Genomic DNA, 21,438 nt, shown 5'->3' on the forward strand with positions numbered 1-21,438 from the left:
TGTATAGCCTGTGATGGCTTTTATCTTCCAAGAGCTGCAGCCTGGTCTGAATTCCTACTGTCCTTAGTGCACTGAATATTATCAGTTAAATCTAATGACACTATTCTTGTAAGGCTAGGATTTTGTCCTTAATCTAATTTGAAAGGACTTTAATACTTTTTCATTGGCATGTCAGTGATTTTTAAGAGTTTGTAGCACATTTGGAGCTAGTGAAGTTTTGCTAGTGTTCACAGAATGTGCTCATATCTAGGTAATTTGCTAGACTGGAAAGGGCTTTGTATTTTTAGGTCTTACAAAAACCACATGATGAATCCGTAACATATGTTCAACCATTTCAGGCTTATCCCAGGATAGCTGAGCTGAAAAACCATTCTAGATAACATGTTTCAGAGTAGCAGCCATGTTAGTCTGTATTCGCAAAAAGAAAAGGAGTACTTGTGGCACCTTAGAGACTAATGCTCAAATAAATTGGTTAGTCTCTAAGGTGCCACTAGTACTCCTTTTCTTTCTAGAGAACATGCATTTCCTAGGTCCCTTGTGCTTAAGAACTCCTGAGTGGAGGTGGGTGACTGGATTTTTTTGTTACTGGCTATTCTGAAAACATTGTTTCAGGTTGAACCCCAAACTGTTTCAAAACTTTTGCTGAATCAAAAATTCCAAGTAGGGTCAGAACAAAAGGTTTCATTTTGACCTGAACTTTCTCATTTCAATTTTGGGCATTTTGACATGCAAAGGTGTACTAGATTCATAAATGGCCAGGGCAGGACTCCCCCCATTATAACCTTTAGCCCACTGGTTGCAGTGTTTCCCCAATGCTGGGTCTTGAACTAACAGTGGGCTGTGGGGTCAAAGTGGTGCCCCAGAGATGTTCCCCACCTTTCTAATGGGCAGCAGCATGAAGGAAAGCCTCAGAGGAACATGTGGAACAGGCTACTGACTCTGCTATTTGGCTCAAAGCACTTCCTCTGTGCTGCTGCCTAGATTCTGCTTTAGGCAGTGGGCTGGGAAGAGGGATCTGGGTACTACTAGTCACACAAAAGAAATGGCCAGAGTCAGCAGCCTGGAAGCAATTGCAGTCTAGCTGTGAGGGTAGAGGAGCTGACCAGGGCTGCAGGGAGAGCAAGAGCAAAGGAGAGCCAAGCAGGAGGTTTGGGGGCCAAATGGCTGCAGGACTGAGCACGAGGGACAGGACTAGAGGACTGAGGAGAGGGGGAGTAGTAGTAATAGTGGGTCCCCCAAAAAGCCACAATGCAGATGGTGGATCACTTTAGTAAAAAGTTTGGGAACCACTGGATTCAGGGTACTCACCTGGGTTCTGTTCCTCTCCGCCTGATGTGGAGAAGAAATTTGAATGTAGGTGTCCCACTTTGCACCTATGGGATACTCTGGTATTGGGCTTTCTCAATCTCTCCTGTGGAAGCTGTTCTGGTTTTTATAAATAAAGTCACTGGTGCAGGGACTTAAAGTTGGATCTCCCAAAACCTCGGTGAGCATCTAACCTATCAGGCTATAGTCATTCTATCTTTCCCTGGCTCAGTGACTATTCATTTTCATGCAACAATAAACAACTAATTTCAGCAGAGTAAAATCCCACCATTTTCATGAAGTTAAAATAGGTAGTTGATGGAAAAATGTATCTCAGATCTAGAAAAACCAGATGCCCTCTGAAAAAGATTGGACTAGAACCTGCTGCAGTGGGCATTAGTTAACTGCTCCCACCTCCTCCCCACCTTCCTCAAGCTCCTTTGCTTTTTTAAAATTAGAAACATAAAAGCTCAGGCACCCAGTTTTCATCATAAGTGAGATGCTGGCAAAGAGTACATTAAAGTGGCCATTCTTCTCCGAACAAGAGGACATAGGAATTACATCCTCATGCTTAAGAATCAATATTTTACATTTGCAAAGCCTTGTACAAACAAACCACAGCTAGACATTGGGAGTGTAAGGTTCCCCAGCTGTAAAACTGGAGAAAAGATTAATTGTTTATAGCAAACTTGCTGTGGGACCTTGAACAGAACCAGGAATTCCTGCTTTCTAACACTTTGTCCATTAAACAATGAAACATCTTGATTTATTACTCCTGCTCATGTCATTTTATATGCCCTATTTACACATGGAGATGCCTTTTGTATCTCCAGTAAAAGGAGTTGATGAAAAATAAAGGTACTTTAATATTAAATCAATTTTTAAAATTCTTAAGATACAAGTACTGCTAGCTTAGATAAGTTGGAAGATGCACAGCTGCTGGTAGTGGTTGTGTGAGATAAGGACAAAGTTAATTTGATTTCCTTACACAAGAGCTTTAAAAAGTGCAATGCTCTGACATTCAGTTGCCTGACTCAGGAGCAGGCCTCAGTTGTACATAAATACTAGGGATATTGTTTGCATCCAAAGAAAGTTGCCTTAAAACTGGGACTAGCCTCAGACTGGTTACATGTTTAGGTTTCAACAGGACAGTCCCCACCCTTTGAGACAGCTTATAGCTTAGGCCAAGGGTTCCTATCGTTCTTTTTGGAAATTTCCCCTTGCTCTTGTGCAATACTCCATTTATTATAATTTATTGTATATAGGATTGATATTTGGTCACCTAAGAGCAGGAAGATGGAAATTGCCCCAGGTACTTAGTGGTTGGCTTAATACCCTGAAGGATGAGCGCTTGTATCCCTGTCTCATCTAATGGAACAATCAGGGAACAATGGAAGCAGATGGCTGACTGGATGGATGAATGGACAATAAGGTGGATAGAAAGCTGGCTAGATTGTCGGGCTCAATGGGTAGTGATCAACAGCTCGATGTCTAGTTTGCAGCCAGTATCAAGCTGAGTGCCCCAGGGGTCGGTTTTGTTCAACATCTTTATTAATGATCTGGATGATGGGATTAATTGCACCCTCAGCAAGTTTGCAGATGACACTAAGATGGAGGGGAGAGGTAGATATGATGGAGAATAAGGTCCAGAGTGACCTAGACAAATTGAAGGATTGGGCCAAAAGAAACCTGATGAGGTTCAAGAAGCGCAAGGGCAGAGTTCTGTACTTAGGAAGGAAGAATCCCATGCACGGCTACAGGCTGGGGACCGACTGGCTAAGTAACAGTTCTGCTGAAAAGGACCTGGGGATTATAGTGGACAAGAAGCTGGATATTAGTCAGCAGTGTGCCCTGGTTGCCAAGGTCAATGGTATATTAGGCTGTATTAGGAGCATTGCTAGCAGATTAAGGGAAGTGATTATTCCCCTCTATTTGGCACTGGTGTATTGTGTCCAGTTTTGGTCCCCCCACTACAGAAGGGACGTGGAGAAATTGGAGAAAGTCCAGCAGAGGGCAACAACAATGATTAGGGGGCTGGGGCACATGACTTATGAGGAGAGGCTGAGGGAACCGGGATTGTTCAGTCTGCAGAAGAGAAGAGTGAGGGGGGATTTGATAGCAGCCTTCAATTACCTGAAGGGGGGTTCTAAAGAGGATGGAGCTAGGCGGTTATCAGTGATGACAGAACAAGAAGCAATGGTTTCAAGTTGCACTGGGGGAGGTCTAGGTTGGATACTGGGAAACACTATTTCACTAGGAGGGTGGTGAAACACTGGAATGGGTTACCTAGGGAGGTGGTTTTTAAGGCCTTGGCTGAGATGATTTAGTTGGTGTTGTTCCTGCTTTGAGGAGGGGACTGGACTAGTTGACCTCTTGAGGTCTCTTCCAACTCTAATCTTCTATGATTCTATGACAGCATCTGCTGCTTTTGATCCCAGGCCACAACATGAAAAGACACAGGTACGGCCCAGGCAATAGCTGGTTATATTCAACGCTCTGCCCTCCTCCATTTCTGAATTACAAATCTGGTTACTTTTTAAAAATGTTTGAGATATCTAAAAGTTACACACGACAAGTCAGTAGGATTTTCTTTTAATAGGTACTGAAAAAGGGCAGGATGTGTTTCCCTCTCTAGCTGAAATCTCCATATTCAACATTTTTAAAAAATTTCCTATGGATTAGTTGCTGCAGAAACTTTCAAGGGAAAGCTATAATATTCTTTGCTTCTTAACGCACATAGTTCTTGGGAAACAACTGGAAGAGCTTGCCTTCTTGAGTAGGTTCATATCCATATTTCTCAAGGTTATTGGGGTCAAAAGTTCCTTCTTTAATATCCTTCTCAATCTGTGGGGCAACAACTTCCATGAAAAGCTGTTTGGCCGTCAGTGGTGGTTCTGTCCCTTTAGGAGTCTTATAGGAAACATATGGTTTGAGCTTAAACCCTGTCAAATCCGGAACCACAAATTCAGGGACCATTTCCTTAATTTTGATAAATTTCCCACCTAAGGTGACATAACCCAATTTCCTGGCTCCTCTGCCTTTGTTATGGCTTCTGGGTCCACGTTTGCTGGTAAATTCAGCCATTCTGTCTGCACCTCGGACCAGGCCTCGAGCGAGGTTGGTAAGCAACCCCATGCTGAATGTCTGCAAGAGGGAACAAAAGGCGGCGTAAGAAGAGAGCGCGAGCGGCTGTTCCTCGCACGGCGCGTGGGTAGGACTCTGGCCTGCGCTTCGCTGGGGTAGAGAAGAGCCCGGGAACTCCTGCTGCACACAGCCCTCGCCGCTGCTCCGAGCGGGCCCCAGCCCTCGCCGCTTCCCTCCCAGCCGTAGCGCCTCAGCAGCCGGCTGCCCGCGCGGGTGGGGACCAGCCCGCCGTGCCCGGCAGGCGCAGCCGGCCTGGGGCCCCCGAGCCACGGGCGGGTGGGGCCGCCGCGGGTCCCTCTGGACAGGCCGCCGGGACGAGGGGGTGGCCTGACCCGTCTCTCCGGCGCGGCCCCTGGCACCCGGCCCCGCGCCACCGACGGCGCCTCTGGCGAGAGACTCTCCCACGTCCCGCCTCACCGGCGCCGCGCTCCCCCTCAGCCGCTCGACGCTCGCCCGCGGCGCAACTGCGCGGCCGCCGTGACGGCACGTGTCAAGGGTCTGGCCAATCAGCGCGGAGAGTCGGGCCGGCGCGAGGACGGAAACGTCATCGCGTCGCGCGTGCGCACACGGCGTCTTTTGCTGGCGGAAGCGGCGCGGGAAGCACGGTCCCGTTTCTTGAGTGACCTCTGCCCTCTGCCCTGACTTTTAACCCCTGACCTCCTTTGCAGGCCCCCCCCCCGTCTCCTGTCGAGAAGAGACGCTTTAACGGCGCCGGGAGCCCCTCGGTGAGTCACCCCGCCTCCTGGGCGCTCCCGGCGCCGGCCCCGCTGCCCCAGGGGCTGGACCGCGAGCGTCCCGTCCCCGCCGCCTCGGCCCGGCCCGGCCCGGCCCGGCCCCGCCTCTGCTGAGATTCCCCCGCACGCGAGGTCACCGCGGAGCTGGGTGCTGCCGGCGGCGCTGGGCGCCTCAAGGCAGCGGTTTGGAGCCTCTCCCAGCCCCTGGCTGCTCTGGGGCCTCGCTGGAGGCTTGGGCCCCATCTGGCCGTGGCCGGAGCAGTGACGGGCAGCGGCACGGGGAGGGGAGGGGCCCCCGTTTACTCACGGCGCTTCTGCAGAGTCCGCTCTCGCGCGGCGCGTCCCCTCTTGGATGCGGGGTTATTGCAGTGAGCGCTGGGTATCCCGGGGCAGCACGACGCTAACCTGCCCCAATGCTTGGCTGGGGTAGGGTGAGAATTATCATTGCTGTTTGCAGCGTGGTTTTCGCTGTGTTGGTCCCAGGGCTGTAGAGAGACAAGGTGGGTGGGGTAACACCTTTTATTGGACCCGCTTCTGTTGGTGTGAGAGACAAACTTTTGCGCTGACGCAGAGCTCTGCGTCGCGTCTGGGAAAGGTACTCGGTGTGTTTGAGTGCCTTTCTCAGACCTGAAGAAGATCTCTTTGTAAGCTTAAAAGCTTATCTTGCCCACCAACAGAAGTGGGTCCAATAAAAGACATTACCACATCCGCTTTGTGTCTCTATTTATTATTGTTATTTATTTATATTGCAGTAGCTATTAAAAAGCATTGAGCATTGTGCTCAGTGCTGTACAAACACAAAGGAGATGGAGCCTTCACCTTAGAGAGTTCTCAATCTAAAGCCCCAATTGCACAGAGATTTACCTGCTTGCTTAATTTTACATATAGTGAATATTCCCATTGATTGTACTGCAGTAGTCCTTCAGTGTGACTACTCATAATGCAAAAATTTAAGCCTTTAGAAGAGCAGGGTCTAAATAGACAGGAAAAAACATAAACAAAATGTCAAAGTATATTGTGAATCAGTTTCCTCCCCCCCATCTCCCCAAGCCTTGCAAAATTGTCATGTAAGTGTACCAGCCCAGGCACAAAAATCTACTTATCTACCCTTTTTGATCTTAATAATTAAAGAAAAATGATTTTTTAAAAGTAAAACTGACTAGCCTTTTAAGTGAATAAACAAAAAACACAAAGATGCTGCATCACAAAATGTCCTTCATTTTGACAGCTATAGTTTACTATAGTGGTTTTCAACCTTTTTTCATTTGTGGACCCCTAACAAATTTTACATGATTGTGCGGACCCCTTTGGAAACCTTAGTCATCGTCTCTGGACCCCAGAGACCATAGGTTGAAAATCCCTGGTTTAGTGTATAACTTAGGATACTTCATAGTGTACTAATGAATGTAACATTGTGTAGTCTGTCAAAATCAAATAAAAGCATAATGAGGTGGCAAGAATGCACTACATTTTAGTACAGGAGGTAAAGTGTACAGATTAATGGAATTCACATTTAAGCTAATAGAAAATCCTTTACATCCATTATACTTACAGGGGATGTTTCTTCATATTTAAATAATAAGACATGCATGATAGGGTGAATATTGTGGTTTTTTCCCCAGTTTTTTAAAATTGAGTTTCATTAGATCTCTGTGTAGTTAGTGTACAAATTTATATAAATAAAAATATTGACAGAAAATAATGTTGTTTTTCATAATTTGAGCAGAAAAGCTAAGATTCATAAGACTCAAAATAAAATCTGTTATACTTTTAAATATTTTACTTTTTCATTGTGGAATATGGAATTATTTACTAGAAATGCTGAAATACTTTAAAAATGTCCCTCAAAAGATATTTAATTAAAACTTTTTCTGTAAATAGTGACTAAAAGGGACAGTGTCAGCTTGAAATCTATTCTGTTTAAAAGAGATATAAGAAATTTAGTTTAAGGCACTTGTTGCTGCCTTTGAGTCCCCATTCCAGTTTCTGTGGTTTTATTTTTTGTTTTGTTTCATTTTTAATGAATTTGTCTTCCCTGTTGCTGTGTAAAAGGTTGACAGCAGAGGAAATTGACTAATTGCGTGACTCATTGGATTAGCCACTGTTACCTTAAACTCAGTCTTTCAGGAAGATAATTTGTTGGGGTACAAAATAGGGCTGCTGTTTTTTAAGGCTTTGGGAAGAATGTTAGGCTATGTCTACAATTTTGTCATTCGTGGGTGTGAAAAAAACTCACCTCTGACATAAGTTTTACCAACAAAAATGCCGGTCTGGACAGCGTTATGTCGGCAGGAGACCATCTCCTGCCGACATAGCTATCTCTGGTCATTGGGGGTGGTTTAATTATGCTGACGGGAGAGCTCTCTGCTGCTGGCATAGAGTGGCTACATAGGAGACCTTACAGTGGTTCAGCTGCAGCAGTACAGCTGTGCTGCTGTAAGGTCTGTAGTGTAGACATAGTGTTAGTTTCATTTAATTACTGATTGGGTAATTATGAACTATGCTTAAAAAAAGCAAACACCATGCAATGGGATAAGACAAGCTAATGTTCATCGCAGAAGCAGTATTTTTGGCACATATGTAGTACTTTATAGTATTGTTCCCCAGAAAACTCAAACTGTTTGCATAAAGGCATTATGTAGGATATGGTGACGCTGTGTATTAGAACTTCCTAGGTTGACCTGGCTACTGATCTGCAGTTCAGGTCTATGCTTTGAATTGTGTTAAGTATTGTGTCAGGTCTGGGTTTTCTAATGGTTCTACAAGTGGTAACGATATGGCTATGAAAGTATAAGGGAAAAGACGCCTGTAACAGCTGATGGTCTTTGCCTGAAAACTGCATCATGTTAAAAGTGGGGACCTTGCTGGAAAATGGTGTTTGTTTTGCTGACTCAATGGTACAATTAGCTTGTTACGCCCACCTGGGTATAAGGTATAAGGAAAGTGGATATAGCCCTCAGGGACTGAGAGAGCACACGCTGCACTGTAGGTTTTGGAGCAAAAAATGAAACCTAAGCATAGCCTTATGCTCTGGTGAGGTAAGCATAGTGGTAGTCAGGCTTGAAGAGAAGGCTTGGGCTGGGTTTTCAGTTTGGAAGTAGTGGGTAAATACATTAAGATCGCAGGAGGGATGACTTTTAAATCTGTTGCCTTGTGTACATTACAAAGCCTTGACTTCTCTAGACAAAAAAATGTATTTTTCAATCTGTATTAAGCTAACCGATATTAAAATCTTAGGGTCGACAAGGCAGTTGCAGTTTTAAACTGAGTTAGCTGTTCGAGGTGAATGCCATAGGGTTTACCTTGAGCAGCTAACACAGATTAAAATTACAACTACTTTGTCCATCACTAGGATTTTAACATGGGTTAGCAAAACACCAGTAAAACTCATCTTTTTTCTCAGTGAAGATACAGGCCAAATGTTTAAAAACAAATCTCATTGTTGCTAATAGCAATTCAGTGGCACTTGTATTAGAAACAGTGGGAGCCCTAGCATGGAAGGCTCTCTGGCTCCAGCAGCCATTTTCAATATTATGTTTGGGACTTGCTTTGAGCAGGTTTAATTAATTTGGTGGGATGGGGGTGCTGGCTTGTTGTTTTCTGTTTGGGCTGCATATGAGACCCTTGATTGAAACCCATAAACACAGCTTGGTTGCCACGTAGAGAGCTTCATTAATTATCATTGTTGTACTAAAATATTAGAACAGCAAATCATCACCCTGCTTGTTTATTTCTTCACTGAGAAACTTGCTGTTTCCTGTATTTTCTCTCAGGAAGATGAAGAAAAATGCAATATTTCTATTAACTTGCCTTGTCATGACAAATAAAGAAGCTTGGAGGATTAGTTCTCAAACACTTCGCATTATGGTTATTAACACTGACTGACTGTGGGAATGATGAATGTCACTTACTAACTAGGTTTTCTTCTCTCATTTATTTCCTCCCCTCCGCCCCCCCTTCCCCCCGCCCCAAGCCATGGGTGATGAGGACAGCAACTCCAGCCTTGAGGTACAGTATGCTGGATTTTTATATTTATACTCTGATTTATTCAAGCACTTATTGTGTTTCCAGTATCTGGAACTTAACTTGCCCAGTTTAGTAACATCTGGCTAACTTGTTAAAGAATATTGGCTTTAAATAAGAACTGTTCCACATGTAAGATATTTTGTTTTCACCCTCCAAAATCTTTAAAAGATTGGCCCCAGCTTGCTATCATTTTTCTAATCCTCTTCATCCAGTTGCATTTCTTATCTCCTCCAGCCTTCATTATAGTCTAAGATATTACCAAAGTAACGCAACGTAAACTGCATATAATATACTCCCACACTTCTTTGGTTGCCCTGTAGCTTTCAGGCCCCAATCCTGTGTATGCTTATGGATGCGCTTAACTTTGCTCAGGTGAGTTGTCCCATTCATTTCAATAATACAGCCACAGACTGAAGAGCTGGAAAAAGGTAGAGTCCCTTGACAGCTGCCTTTTACTATGGCTATACCTTGATGTACTAAAATATATGATTTAATAGAGCCTTAAGGCAGTTATGTGTTGGGAATTACTTATTCCTAGGGGAAAAAAAGGTAGGCCATGCCAGCTTTATTTAAATCACAGTTTCAGCAATCAAAGCATAACAACATGGAAACAAATCTACTTGACAAGCCAGGAGGATATCTGGTAATCTCAGAGGGAGCTGGTGGTAATAACAGCAAGACAAGGCTCTCTTTACTGGTGACTGCCCAGATGGGACATGCATCCCCGTCAGAAACAGCAAGGTAAAATTGTTGTAAAATTAGTTGTCAAGATAGAATTGTTGATTTACAGTCCCCGATGGACCCATAGTCTATTACAGCATGAACCCCGAAGAACATTCAGGGCACATTACCATATGAATTGCTATGATTTAGTAATTATTGGCAACAGAAGGTTGTGTATATTTGCCAGACATCTAAGGGGTATTGTCCTGGGAAGTAAACCATCTGGACTAATTCCCACAGGAAAGAGACTACTAGGAAAGAATAAGCAGGGATTAGTCTACCCACTAAACCGAACTCCCTCTTCCCCAGTCGCTATAGTATCATTCGAAAGAGATCCCATTGGGAACAAAAGAGCACAAGTTGTGGTGGGAGAAGACGTTGGGAATGGAACTACTCTTTGAATGAACAGGAAGGAGGAAGATTAAAAATAGCAGCATAAGGATTAAGCTAACAGTTGTAAGAATTTTTTACCTGTTTGTTTTCTCTGATAATCAGTGGTGGATTAATGGATGGGTCCTGAACCAATTTGGGGGCCCCTGCAGGTGTGCCAGAACCTGTGTAGAAGTGGGAGGGCCACCAGTGCTAGAACTGTGGCCCCACTCCCTGCTCCTCCTCTTCCCCTGAGGCTCCGCTTCCAGCCAGGCTGGAAGCCAGAGGTGGGCCATGGTAAGAGCTGCCCCAGAGAGCCTGGCTTGCTGTGGGGAGCCTTGGACCCTCCACCTCTCCTGGGCAGTGGGCCAGGTGACCTGAGAGCAGCCCTCGGTATGTGTCCCTGTCCCCTGGCGTGTGCCGCCCATGGTAGGTGGAGAGTCTGGGGCTCCACATGGTTGTCTGGGCTCTCTGCAGCTCTTACCATGGCACGGCTACAGTTTCCTGCCTGGGCAGGGGCCTTGAGGGGAAGAGGAGGAGCCGGGGGTGGGGCCTCATGGTGAGGGATATGTGGGGGGCCAAATGTTCTTTGTGTCCAGGCCCCAAAAAATCTTAATCCACCTCTGCCATAATATAATTATGTATAATTTAAAGCAAAGCTTGAAAAAGTTACCAGACACCTACTCGTTAGGTGATTTGAAATATTGAAAGGGGTGGCAGGTGGAAGAGAACTCAGGACTACAGAACCCCCAACTGCTGGAATTTCTGTAAATATGCTGGCCTGGACCTTGTTGGGGGACTCCATCTTTCATATGGCCTTTGGCTAGTGAGTCTCGTATGTTTAAACCCGTCCTGTCCCACATGGGTTATGAGGGAAAGAAGAAACTTTCTCTCTGCCCCTTCCATTCTTGACTGTTGAGTTGAGGGTGGCTCTACTTCTCTTATCCTTCACCCAAGTTCCTGGCTACTGCTCCAGTAAGTGTGTCTGTACTGGTCTGTCCGTAACCCAGTATCTGCATATTGTGTCCCGTCTCATCCGTAGTTTGGTACTTACTTCTGCTATATGCAGCATTTTTAATAACAGCTCTTGAAATGACCAGTGTTTTACTACTTTCCCTTGGCAGCTGGGATCAGCAGTGGAGCTGTTCTTATAATCAGGAATAACATACTGCATCAGTTCATATTTTGAAAAATGTTTCAGGTTATCATTAGTACTAGAAACCTAACTTTAAAAAGGAGTCCAAAGTAGGTTGGAAGCTGGTAGTTTAGAATTTTTCTGTTTAATGTTCAGTGTGTAGGAACTGAGTGCTAAGATTGGTGCAGAATTATTTACGTAACCTTAAATTGTGATTTCCATAGTCTTTGAGTTTTTCTGTGCCTGTGTATAATGGTACACCTTTTCTTGAATTGCACTTAACAATCTGAATTGTGTCTTCCTAGGCAATTATTTTTAAAAGTATTATATGATCTTATTTCCTTAACATCACTTTTAAGGGCTTTCAGACTTTATGTAGGAGGTTCATAGACTCATAGATTCCAGTGCCTGAAGGGACTATTGTGATCATATAGTCTGATCCCCTATATAACACAGGCCATAGAACTTTCCCCCTCAAAATTCCTTTTGAGGTGATATATCCTATGGATCTTGTATAAATTATTGTATCTAAAATTAGGGTATGTCTACACTATGGAATAAGGTTGAATTTATAGAAGTTGGTTTTTTAGAAATCGGTTTTATATATTCGAGTGTGTGTGTCCCCACAGAAAATGCTCTAAGTGCATTAAGTGCATTAACTCGGCGGAGCGCTTCCACAGTACCGAGGCTAGAGTCGACTTCCGGAGCGTTGCACTGTGGGTAGCTATCCCACAGTTCCCGCAGTCTCCGCTGCCCATTGGAATTCTGGGTTGAGATCCCAATGCCTGATGGGGCTAAAACATTGTCGCGGGTGGTTCTGGGTACGTATCGTCAGGCCCCCGTTCCCTCCCTCCCTCCCTCCCTCCCTCCGTGAAAGCAAGGGCAGACAATCATTTCGTGCCTTTTTTCCTGAGTTACCTGTGCAGACGCCATACCACGGCAAGCATGGAGCCCGCTCAGGTAACTGTCACCCTATGTCTCCTGGGTGCTGGCAGACGCGGTACGGCATTGCTACACAGTAGCAGCAACCCCTTGCCTTGTGGCAGCAGACGGTACAGTATAACTGGTAGCCGTCATCGTCATGTCTGAGGTGCTCCTGGCCACACATGGGCGCAGGGACTAAATTTGGAGTGACTTGAGCAGGTCATTCTCTTTAGTCCTGCAGTCAGTCCTATTGAACCGTCTTATGGTGAGCGGGCAGGCGATACGGACTGCTAGCAGTCGTACTGTACCATCTTCTGCCAGGCAGGCAAGAGATGAGGATTGCTAGTAGTCGTATTGTACCATCTTCTGCCAGGCAAGCAAGAGATGAGGATGGCTAGCAGTCGTACTGTACCATCTTCTGCCGAGCAGCCATGAGATGTGGATGGCATGCAGTCCTTCTGCACCGTCTGCTGCCAGCCAAAGATGTAAAAGATAGATGGAGTGGGTCAAAACAAGAAATAGACCAGATTTGTTTTGTACTCATTTGCCTCCTCCCCTGTCTAGGGGACTCATTCCTCTAGGTCACACTGCAGTCACTCACAGAGAAGGTGCAGCGAGGTAAATCTAGCCATGTATCAATCAGAGGCCAGGCTAACCTCCTTGTTCCAATAAGAACGATAACTTAGGTGCACCATTTCTTATTGGAACCCTCCGTGAAGTCCTGCCTGAAATACTCCTTGATGTAAAGACACCCACTTTGTTGATTTTAGCTCCCTGAAGCCAACCCTGTAAGCCGTGTGGTTAGTCGCACCTCCCTCTGTCAGAGCAACGGCAGACAATCGTTCCGCGCCTTTTTTCTGTGCGGACGCCATACCAAGGCAAGCATGGAGGCCGCTCAGCTCACTTTGGCAATTAGGAGCACATTAAACACCACACGCATTATCCAGCAGTATATGCAGCACCAGAACCTGGCAAAGCGATACCGGGCGAGGAGGCGCCGTCAGCGCGGTCACGTGAGTGATCAGGACATGGACACAGATTTCTCTGAAAGCATGGGCCCTGCCAATGCATGCATCATGGTGCTAATGGGGCAGGTTCATGCTGTGGAACGCCGATTCTGGGCTCGGGAAACAAGCACAGACTGGTGGGACCGCATAGTGTTGCAGGTCTGGGACGATTCCCAGTGGCTGCGAAACTTTCGCATGCGTAAGGGCACTTTCATGGAACGTTGTGACTTGCTTTCCCCTGCCCTGAGGCGCAAGAATACCAAGATGAGAGCAGCCCTCACAGTTGAAGCGAGTGGCGATAGCCCTGTGGAAGCTTGCAACGCCAGACAGCTACCAGTCAGTTGGGAATCAGTTTGGAGTGGGCAAATCTACTGTGGGGGCTGCTGTGATGCAAGTAGCCCACGCAATCAAAGATCTGCTGATATCAAGGGTAGTGACCCTGGGAAATGTGCAGGTCATAGTGGATGGCTTTGCTGCAATGGGATTCCCTAACTGTGGTGGGGCTATAGACGGAACCCATATCCCTATCTTGGCACCGGAGCACCAAGCCGCCGAGTACATAAACCGCAAGGGGTACTTTTCGATAGTGCTGCAAGCTCTGGTGGATCACAAGGGACGTTTCACCAACATCAACGTGGGATGGCCGGGAAAGGTGCATGATGCTTGCATCTTCAGGAACTCTGGTCTGTTTCAAAAGCTGCAGGAAGGGACTTTATTCCCAGACCAGAAAATAACTGTTGGGGATGTTGAAATGCCTATATGTATCCTTGGGGACCCAGCCTACCCCTTAATGCCATGGCTCATGAAGCCTGGCAGCCTGGACAGTAGTCAGGAGCTGCTCAACTACAGGCTGAGCAAGTGCAGAATGGTGGTAGAATGTGCATTTGGACGTTTAAAGGCGCGCTGGCGCAGTTTACTGACTCGCTTAGACCTCAGCGAAACCAATATTCCCACTGTTATTACTGCTTGCTGTGTGCTCCACAATATCTGTGAGAATAAGGGGGAGACGTTTATGGCGGGGTGGGAGGTTGAGGCAAATCGCCTGGCTGCTGGTTACGCGCAGCCAGACACCAGGGCGGTTAGAAGAGCACAGGAGGGCGCGGTACGCATCAGAGAAGCTTTGAAAACCAGTTTCATGACTGGCCAGGCTACGCTGTGAAAGTTCTGTTTGTTTCTCGTTGATGAAACCCCCCGCCCCTTGGTTCACTCTACTTCCCTGTAAGCTAACCACCCGCCCCTCCTCCCTTCAATCACCGCTTGCAGAGGCAATAAAGTCATTGTTGCTTCACATTCATGCATTCTTTATTCATTCATCACACAAATAGGGGGATGACTACCAAGGTAGCCCAGGAGGGGTGGTGAAGGAGGGAAGGAAAATGCCACACAGCACTTTAAGCACAGCACTTTAAAAGTTTACAACTTTAAAATTTATTGAATGACAGCCTTCTTTTTTTTGGGCAATCCTCTGTGGTGGAGTGGCTGGTTGGCCGGAGGCCCCCCCACCGCGTTCTTGGGCGTCTGGGTGTGGAGGCTATGGAACTTGGGGAGGAGGGCGGTTGGTTACAGAGGGGCAGCAGTGGCAGTCTGTGCTCCAGCTGCCTTTGCTGCAGCTCAACCATACACTGGAGCATACTGGTTTGGTCCTGCAGCAGCCTCAGCATTGAATCCTGCCTCCTCTCATCACGCTGCCGCCACATTTGAGCTTCAGCCCTGTCTTCAGCCCGCCACTTACTCTCGTCAGCCCGCCACCTCTCCTCCCGGTCATTTTGTGCTTTCCTGCACTCTGACATTATTTGCCTCCACACATTCGTCTGTGCTCTGTCAGTGTGGGAGGACAGCATGAGCTTGGAGAACATTTCATCGTGAGTGCGTTTTTTTTCTTTCTAAGCTTCACTAGCCTCTGGGAAGGAGAAGATCCTGTGATCATTGAAACACATGCAGCTGGTGGAGAAAAAAAAAAGAGACAGTGGTATTTAAAAAGACACATTTTATAAAACAGTGGCTACACTCTTTCATAGAATAATATAGAATATCAGGGTTGGAAGGGACCTCAGGAGGTCATCTAGTCCAACCCCCTGCTCAAAGCAGGACCAATCCCCAATTTTTGCCCCCGATCACTAAATGGCCCCCTCAGGGATTGAACTCACAACCCTGGGTTTAGCAGGCCAATGCTCAAACCACTGAGCTATCCCTCCCCCCCAAGCAAGGTTTCAGGGTAAACCTTGCCGTTAACATTACATACATAGCACATGTGCTTTCGTTACAAGGTCGCATTTTGCCTCCTCCTACCGCGTGACTACCCCCTCAACCTTCCCCCCTCCCTGTGGCTAACAGCGGGGAACATTTCTGTTTAGCCACAGGCAAACAGCCCAGCAGGAATGGGCTCCTCTGAGTGTCCCCTGAAGAAAAGCACTCTATTTCAACCAGGTGACCATGAATTATATCTCACTCTCCTGAGGATAACACAGAGAGATAAAGAACGGATGTTGTTTGAATGCCAGCAAACATACACTGCAATGCTTTGTTCTACAATGATTCCCGAGTACGTGTTACTGGCCTGGAGTGGTAAAGTGTCCTACCATGAAGGACGCAATAAGGCTGCCCTCCCCAGAAACCTTTTGCAAAGGCTTTAGGACTACATCTAGGAGAACCGCAAATGCCAGGGCAAAGTAATCTTTTCACATGCTTGCTTTTAAACCATGTATAGTATTTTAAAAGGTACACTCACCAGAGGTCCCTTCTCCGCCTGCTGGGTCCAGGAGGCAGCCTTGGGTGGGTTCGGGGGGTACTGGCTCCAGGTCTAGGGTGAGAAACAGTTCCTGGCTGTCGGGAAAACCGGTTTCTCCGCTTGCTTGCTGTGAGCTATCTACAACCTCCTCCTCCTCCTCATCTTCTTCGTCCCCAAAACCTGCTTCTGTATTGCCTCCATCTCCATTGAAGGAGTCAAACAACACGGCTGGGGTAGTGGTAGCTGAACCCCCTAAAATAGCATGCAGCTCATCATAGAAGTGGCATGTTTGGGGCTCTGACCCAGAGCAGCTGTTCGCCTCTCTGGTTTTCTGGTAGGCTTGCCTCAGCTCCTTCAGTTTCAGGCGGCACTGCTTCGGGTCCCTGTATGGCCTCTGTCCTTCATGCCCTGGGAGATTTTCACAAAGGTTTTGGCATTTCGAAAACTGGAACGGAGTTCTGATAGCACGGATTCCTCTCCCCAAACAGCGATCAGATCCCGTACCTCCTGTTCGGTCCATGCTGGAGCTCTTTTGCGATTCTGGGACTCCATCATGGTCACCTGTGCTGATGAGCTCTGCATGGTCACCTGCAGCTTGCCACGCTGGCCAAACAGGAAATGAGATTCAAAAGTTCGCAGTTCTTTTCCTGTCTACCTGGCCAGTGCATCTGAGTTGAGAGTGCTGTCCAGAGCGGTCAGAATGGAGCACTCTGGGATAGCTCCCGGAGGCCAATACCATCGAATTGTGTCCACAGTACCCCAAATTCGAGCCGGCAACGTCGATTTAAGTGCTAATCCACTTGTCAGGGGTGGAGTAAGGAAATCGATTTTAAGAGCCCTTTAAGTCGAAATAAAGGGTTTCATTGTGTGGACGGGTGCAGGTTTACATCGATTTAACGCTGCTAAATTCGACCTAAAGTCCTAGTGTAGACCAGGGCTTAGTTTGTTCTGGTAACAAATTGGAAAAATTGTGGCTTTGTGATGGTACAGAAAGTTACTATTTTAGCTGACTGCCCTCAAATCACAGCTCTCATTTGCTTCTAGTATATTGAGAGTTATAGTGCATTTTAGAAACATAATGTATTCATACAAAATATTGGTACAGTTCTTAAAATATTAGGTCTTATTTTGAGAAAGCATGTTGTATATTTCGAAACTGTATTGCCTTCGGTACAGATTTCCTGTCCTCTTAGAACATATTGTCAGATTTGAAATAAAGAACACCCTGCAGAGGCGCAGTTTGTTGGTGGGACTGAGAGAACACTGCACTGGTTATGTTTGATTAAGTTTTGGAAAATAGATTTGTAACCATAAAGGCTAGAAAGCTCTTTAAAAAAGTTTTATTTATTTATTTTGTTTTTAGATGAAAACTAACTGAACTCTGCAGTGGAATGGAGCCATTGTTGACTTAAAAAAACCCAAAAAACTGTGGAATTCATGACAGTGACAAACAGCCAGCCATAATACTCTTTAGGCCAGATTGAGCACTTATCTGAAGTTAGATGACAAAACATTTTACGTCTAAAACTTCACAGTCAACAGTTGTTTTAGACTAACTGCTGTAAGTTCACATTTTGAAAGTTATCTTCACAACTAAAAGGGTTAGGTGTATGCAACTTCAATTTTGTTAAAATAGCTTGTATTTTGCAGAATCTGAATGTCAGATTGTAAATTTATCAAACAAAGTTCCTGACAGGTATATTGTACAGTTAAACTTATAGCAAATAAATAATTAAAATATTTTTAAAAATTTGAAATTGCTGACAAAGTAAATAATCACTGCAAAGCATTAAAAATTCATACATATGTATATTTCAAACTTCTGAAATGAATGAGTGGTCAGTTGTAAATGGACAAAAATCCCCCTCCTTGTGAAAAATCAGATTTTTGTTTTGAGTTTTCATATAAGTAGTTCTGAAAACAATCTAAGAACACTATGTGCTTCTACAACTAAAAAGTTAGTGAATAAAGTAAGCTTTATAATGGAACATAGATTGCCACTCAATAGTTAAAATTGTAATCTGTATCTCTCTAAAACAGTCAAGAATCATGCTGTGTAATTTGGATACACAACAGGAAACATTTATGTGGCAGCTGGGTGGGATCTCCTGTCTTCAATCAGAATATGGTTGTGGCAAGAGGGAAAAGCTGAGGGTTATTCCTGGGGGAATTTTGCAACAAAAAATTAAAAATTCTGCACACAATATTTTACAAACATACTTGTTGACAGGTATTTTAACAATACGGACAACAAAAAAGATTCAGGAAATGTTTTTTGACAAATAAATTCCTTACTAGGCATATTTATACAGAACTCTGAGTAATAATTCATTTAAACTACAGTACAGAAACGTATTTCCCGCACCCCTCAGAAGCTGTGCAAAGGCTTGGGAGAGTCAGGGGTAACGGAGAAGCTGAGGGAGAGGGAAGTAAATTGCTGGGAAGGAGCCTGGGTGTGAATTTGGAGGGTTGTTGGGCATGGGTGGGAAAAGTATGGAACAAAAATTTGTGGGGGCAGGGAGGGATTGTTTGGGAGCATCCCCATGCAGACCCTGGCTGTCCCCTAGCCTCTCCCATTTAGTCAGGCACATCTGCCCCTGTCCCCATGTGTTCCTGTATCCCCATGTGTCCTTGCACCCCCTGTCCACATGTGTTCATCTGCCTCCACTCAGACACCCACTCCCCCATCCCTATGTGTCCCTGCCCCCATGTGGCTCTGTGCCCCCATTCAGCCACCCCCTGTCCCTATGTGTCTCTGAACCCACTTAGCCACCCTCTGTCCCTGTGTAGCTCTGCACCCCCTCTCCCATCACTATGTGGCCCTGAACCTCCCTCCCCCCTGTGGCCCTATGCCTCCACTCTCATTCAGCCCCTGCCCCAGTCTGTCATCCCCCACTAGCCCTTATGAGCCCGTGTCTGACCACCCTCCAGCACCCTGCGCTGTCTATTTCCCCATAGCCCATGTCTCCTGACCTGGCCTGACAGGTGCTGTGAAGAAGGCAGGCTCTTTCTCGTCTTTAGCTGGCTGGGAGCTGCTGCTGCGCTGTAGTGGCACAGCACCCTCTGGTGGGCAAAAGGCAGAACTGCAGACACATTTTGGCAGAAGCCTTTTTTCTGCACAAAAAATTAAAAATATGCTTGGTTCATTAAACATGTGCAGTAGCACAGAATTCCCCCAGGAATAAAGAGTGGTGTAGGAAAACTTCAGATGTCTGTACTTTTTGTCTTTTACTTTTTTTAAACAACTAGAATGTTCTAGTAACTCTTTTTGTAAGTTAAATGTATTGTTAACCATACCTGTTCTCAGATGATGCCTCTGAATTTCCAGTGTATGATGGTTTTTAAATAAAATAAAATCAAAATAAGTTATATGAGCACTAATCTTGGGGAAAGAAGACTAATGGTATCCAATCTAATATGTACTGTGATGGATTTGGAGGGGCCTATAATAATTTTCATAGATATTTAGGCCAGAAGGGACCATTATGATCATCTAGTCTGACCTCTTGCACAATGCAGGCCACAGAATTTCACCCACCACTCCTAAAAAAGACCTCACACCTATATCTGTGCTATTGAAGTCCTCAAATTGTAGTTTGAAGACCTCAAGGAGCAGAGAATCCTCCAGCAAGTGACCCGTGCCCCATGCTACAGAGGAAGGCGAAAAACCTCCAGGGCCTTCCAATCTGCCCTGGAGGAAAATTCCTTCCCGACCCCAAATATGGCGATCAGCTAAACCCTGAGCATATGGGCAAGATTCATCAGCCAGATACTACAGAAAATTCTTTCCCGGGTAACTTGGATCTTACCCCATCTAAAAACCCATCACAGGCCATTGGGCCTATTTACCATGAATATTTAATTACCAAAACCATGTTATCCCATCATACCATCTCCTCCATAAACTTATCGAGTTTAATCTTAAAGCAAGATAGATCTTTTGCCCCCACTACTTCCCTCGGAAGGCTATTCCAAAACTTCACTCCTCTGATGGTTAGAAACCTTCGTCTAATTTCTAATCTAAATTTCCTAGTGGCCAGTTTATATCCATTTGTTCTTGTGTCCACATTGGTACTGAGTTTAAATAATTCCTCTCCCTCTCTGGTATTTATCCCTCTGATATATTTATAGAGAGCAATCATATCTCCCCTCAACCTTCTTTTAGTTAGGCTAAACAAGCCAAGCTCCCTGAGTCTCCTTTCAGAAGACAAGTTTTCCATTCCTCGGATCATCCTAGTAGCCCTTCTCTGTACCTGTTCCAGTTTGAATTCATCCTTCTTAAACATGGGAGACCAGAACTGCACACAATATTCCAGGTGAGGTCTCACCAGTGCCTTATATAACGGTACTAAAACCTCCTTATCCCTACTGGAAATACCACTCCTGATGCATCCCAAGACGACATTAGCTTTTTTCACAGCCATATCACATTGGCAGCTCATAGTCATCCTATGATCAACCAATACTCCAAGGTCCTTTTCCTCCTCCGTTACTTCTAGTTGATGCGTCCCTAGCTTATAACTAAAATTCTTGTTATTAATCCCTAAATGCATGACCTTACACTTCTCACTATTAAATTTCATCCTATTCCTATTACTCCAGTTTACAAGGTCATCCAGATCCTCCTGTAGGGTATCCCTGTCCTTCTCTAAATTAGCAATACCTCCCAGCTTTGTATCATCTGCAAACTTTATTAGCACACTCCCACTTTTTGTGCCCAGGTCAGTAATAAAAAGATTAAATAAGATTGGTCCCAAAACTGATCCTTGAGGAACTCCACTGGTAACCTCCCTCCAACTTGACAGTTCACCTTTCAGTAGGACCCGTTGTAGTCTCCCCTTTAACCAATTCCCTATCCACCTTTCAATTTTCCTATTGATGCCCATCTTATCCAATTTAACTAATAATTCCCCATGTGGCACAGTATCAAACGCCTTACTAAAATCTAAGTAAATTAGATCCACTGAGTTTCCTTTATCTAAAAAATCTGTTACTCTCTCAAAGAAGGAGATCAGGTTGGTTTGGCACGATCTACCTTTTGTAAAACCATGTTGTATTTTGTCCCATTTACCATTGACTTCAATGTCCTTAACTACCTTCTCCTTCAAAATTTTTTCCAAGACCTTGCATACTACAGATGTCAAACTAACAGGCCTATAATTACTTGGATCACTTTTTTTCCCTTTCTTAAAAATAGGAACTATGTTAGCAATTCTCCAATCATACGGTACAACCCCTGAGTTTACAGATTCATTAAAAATTCTTGCTAATGGGCTTGCAATTTCTTGTGCCAATTCTTTTAATATTCTTGGATGAAGATTATCTGGGCCCCCCGATTTAGTC

General features: G+C 45.2%; 2 protein-coding genes across 5 annotated transcripts in view; one reads left to right on the forward strand and one right to left on the reverse strand.

The window, feature by feature from the left end:
- Positions 1-3,806: 3,806 nt before the first annotated feature.
- Positions 3,807-5,694, reverse strand: MRPL41 (mitochondrial ribosomal protein L41). Of its 3 annotated transcripts, none has more exons than XM_084650344.1 (2): positions 5,491-5,694; positions 3,807-4,449 (listed from the first exon to the last, which is right to left on the reverse strand). In XM_084650344.1, exon 2 carries the CDS (start codon positions 4,438-4,440, stop codon positions 4,033-4,035), a length of 408 nt encoding a protein of 135 aa, XP_084506470.1. In that variant the 5' UTR covers positions 4,441-4,449; positions 5,491-5,694; the 3' UTR covers positions 3,807-4,032. The 3 variants fall into 3 exon arrangements, with proteins under 3 accessions (XP_084506470.1, XP_084506469.1, XP_084506468.1); XM_084650343.1 differs by lacking the exon at positions 5,491-5,694 and adding an exon at positions 4,782-4,903; XM_084650342.1 differs by lacking the exon at positions 5,491-5,694 and adding an exon at positions 4,867-5,016 and having other exon boundaries at positions 3,814-4,449.
- Positions 5,028-21,438, forward strand: part of PNPLA7 (patatin like domain 7, lysophospholipase) — a 432,325-nt gene continuing 415,914 nt past the window's right edge. The window contains exons 1-2 of one of the 2 annotated variants that reach the window (XM_084650336.1): positions 5,028-5,174; positions 9,157-9,191. In XM_084650336.1, the coding sequence (XP_084506462.1) occupies positions 9,159-9,191 (33 nt within the window). In that variant the 5' untranslated portion in view covers positions 5,028-5,174; positions 9,157-9,158. The remainder of the gene's footprint in view (positions 5,175-9,156; positions 9,192-21,438) is intronic. The other variant, XM_084650337.1, reaches the window with a different exon arrangement.

Source organism: Lepidochelys olivacea, assembly GCF_965140295.1.
Source record: "Lepidochelys olivacea isolate rLepOli2 genome assembly, chromosome: 16".
Lineage (NCBI taxonomy): Eukaryota > Metazoa > Chordata > Testudines > Cheloniidae > Lepidochelys > Lepidochelys olivacea.

What these genes read in the sequence shown, in the direction of transcription:
- MRPL41 (XM_084650344.1), bottom strand. Translation starts at nt 4,440, where the DNA reads ATGGGGTTGCTTACCAACCTCGCTCGAGGCCTGGTCCGAGGTGCAGAC.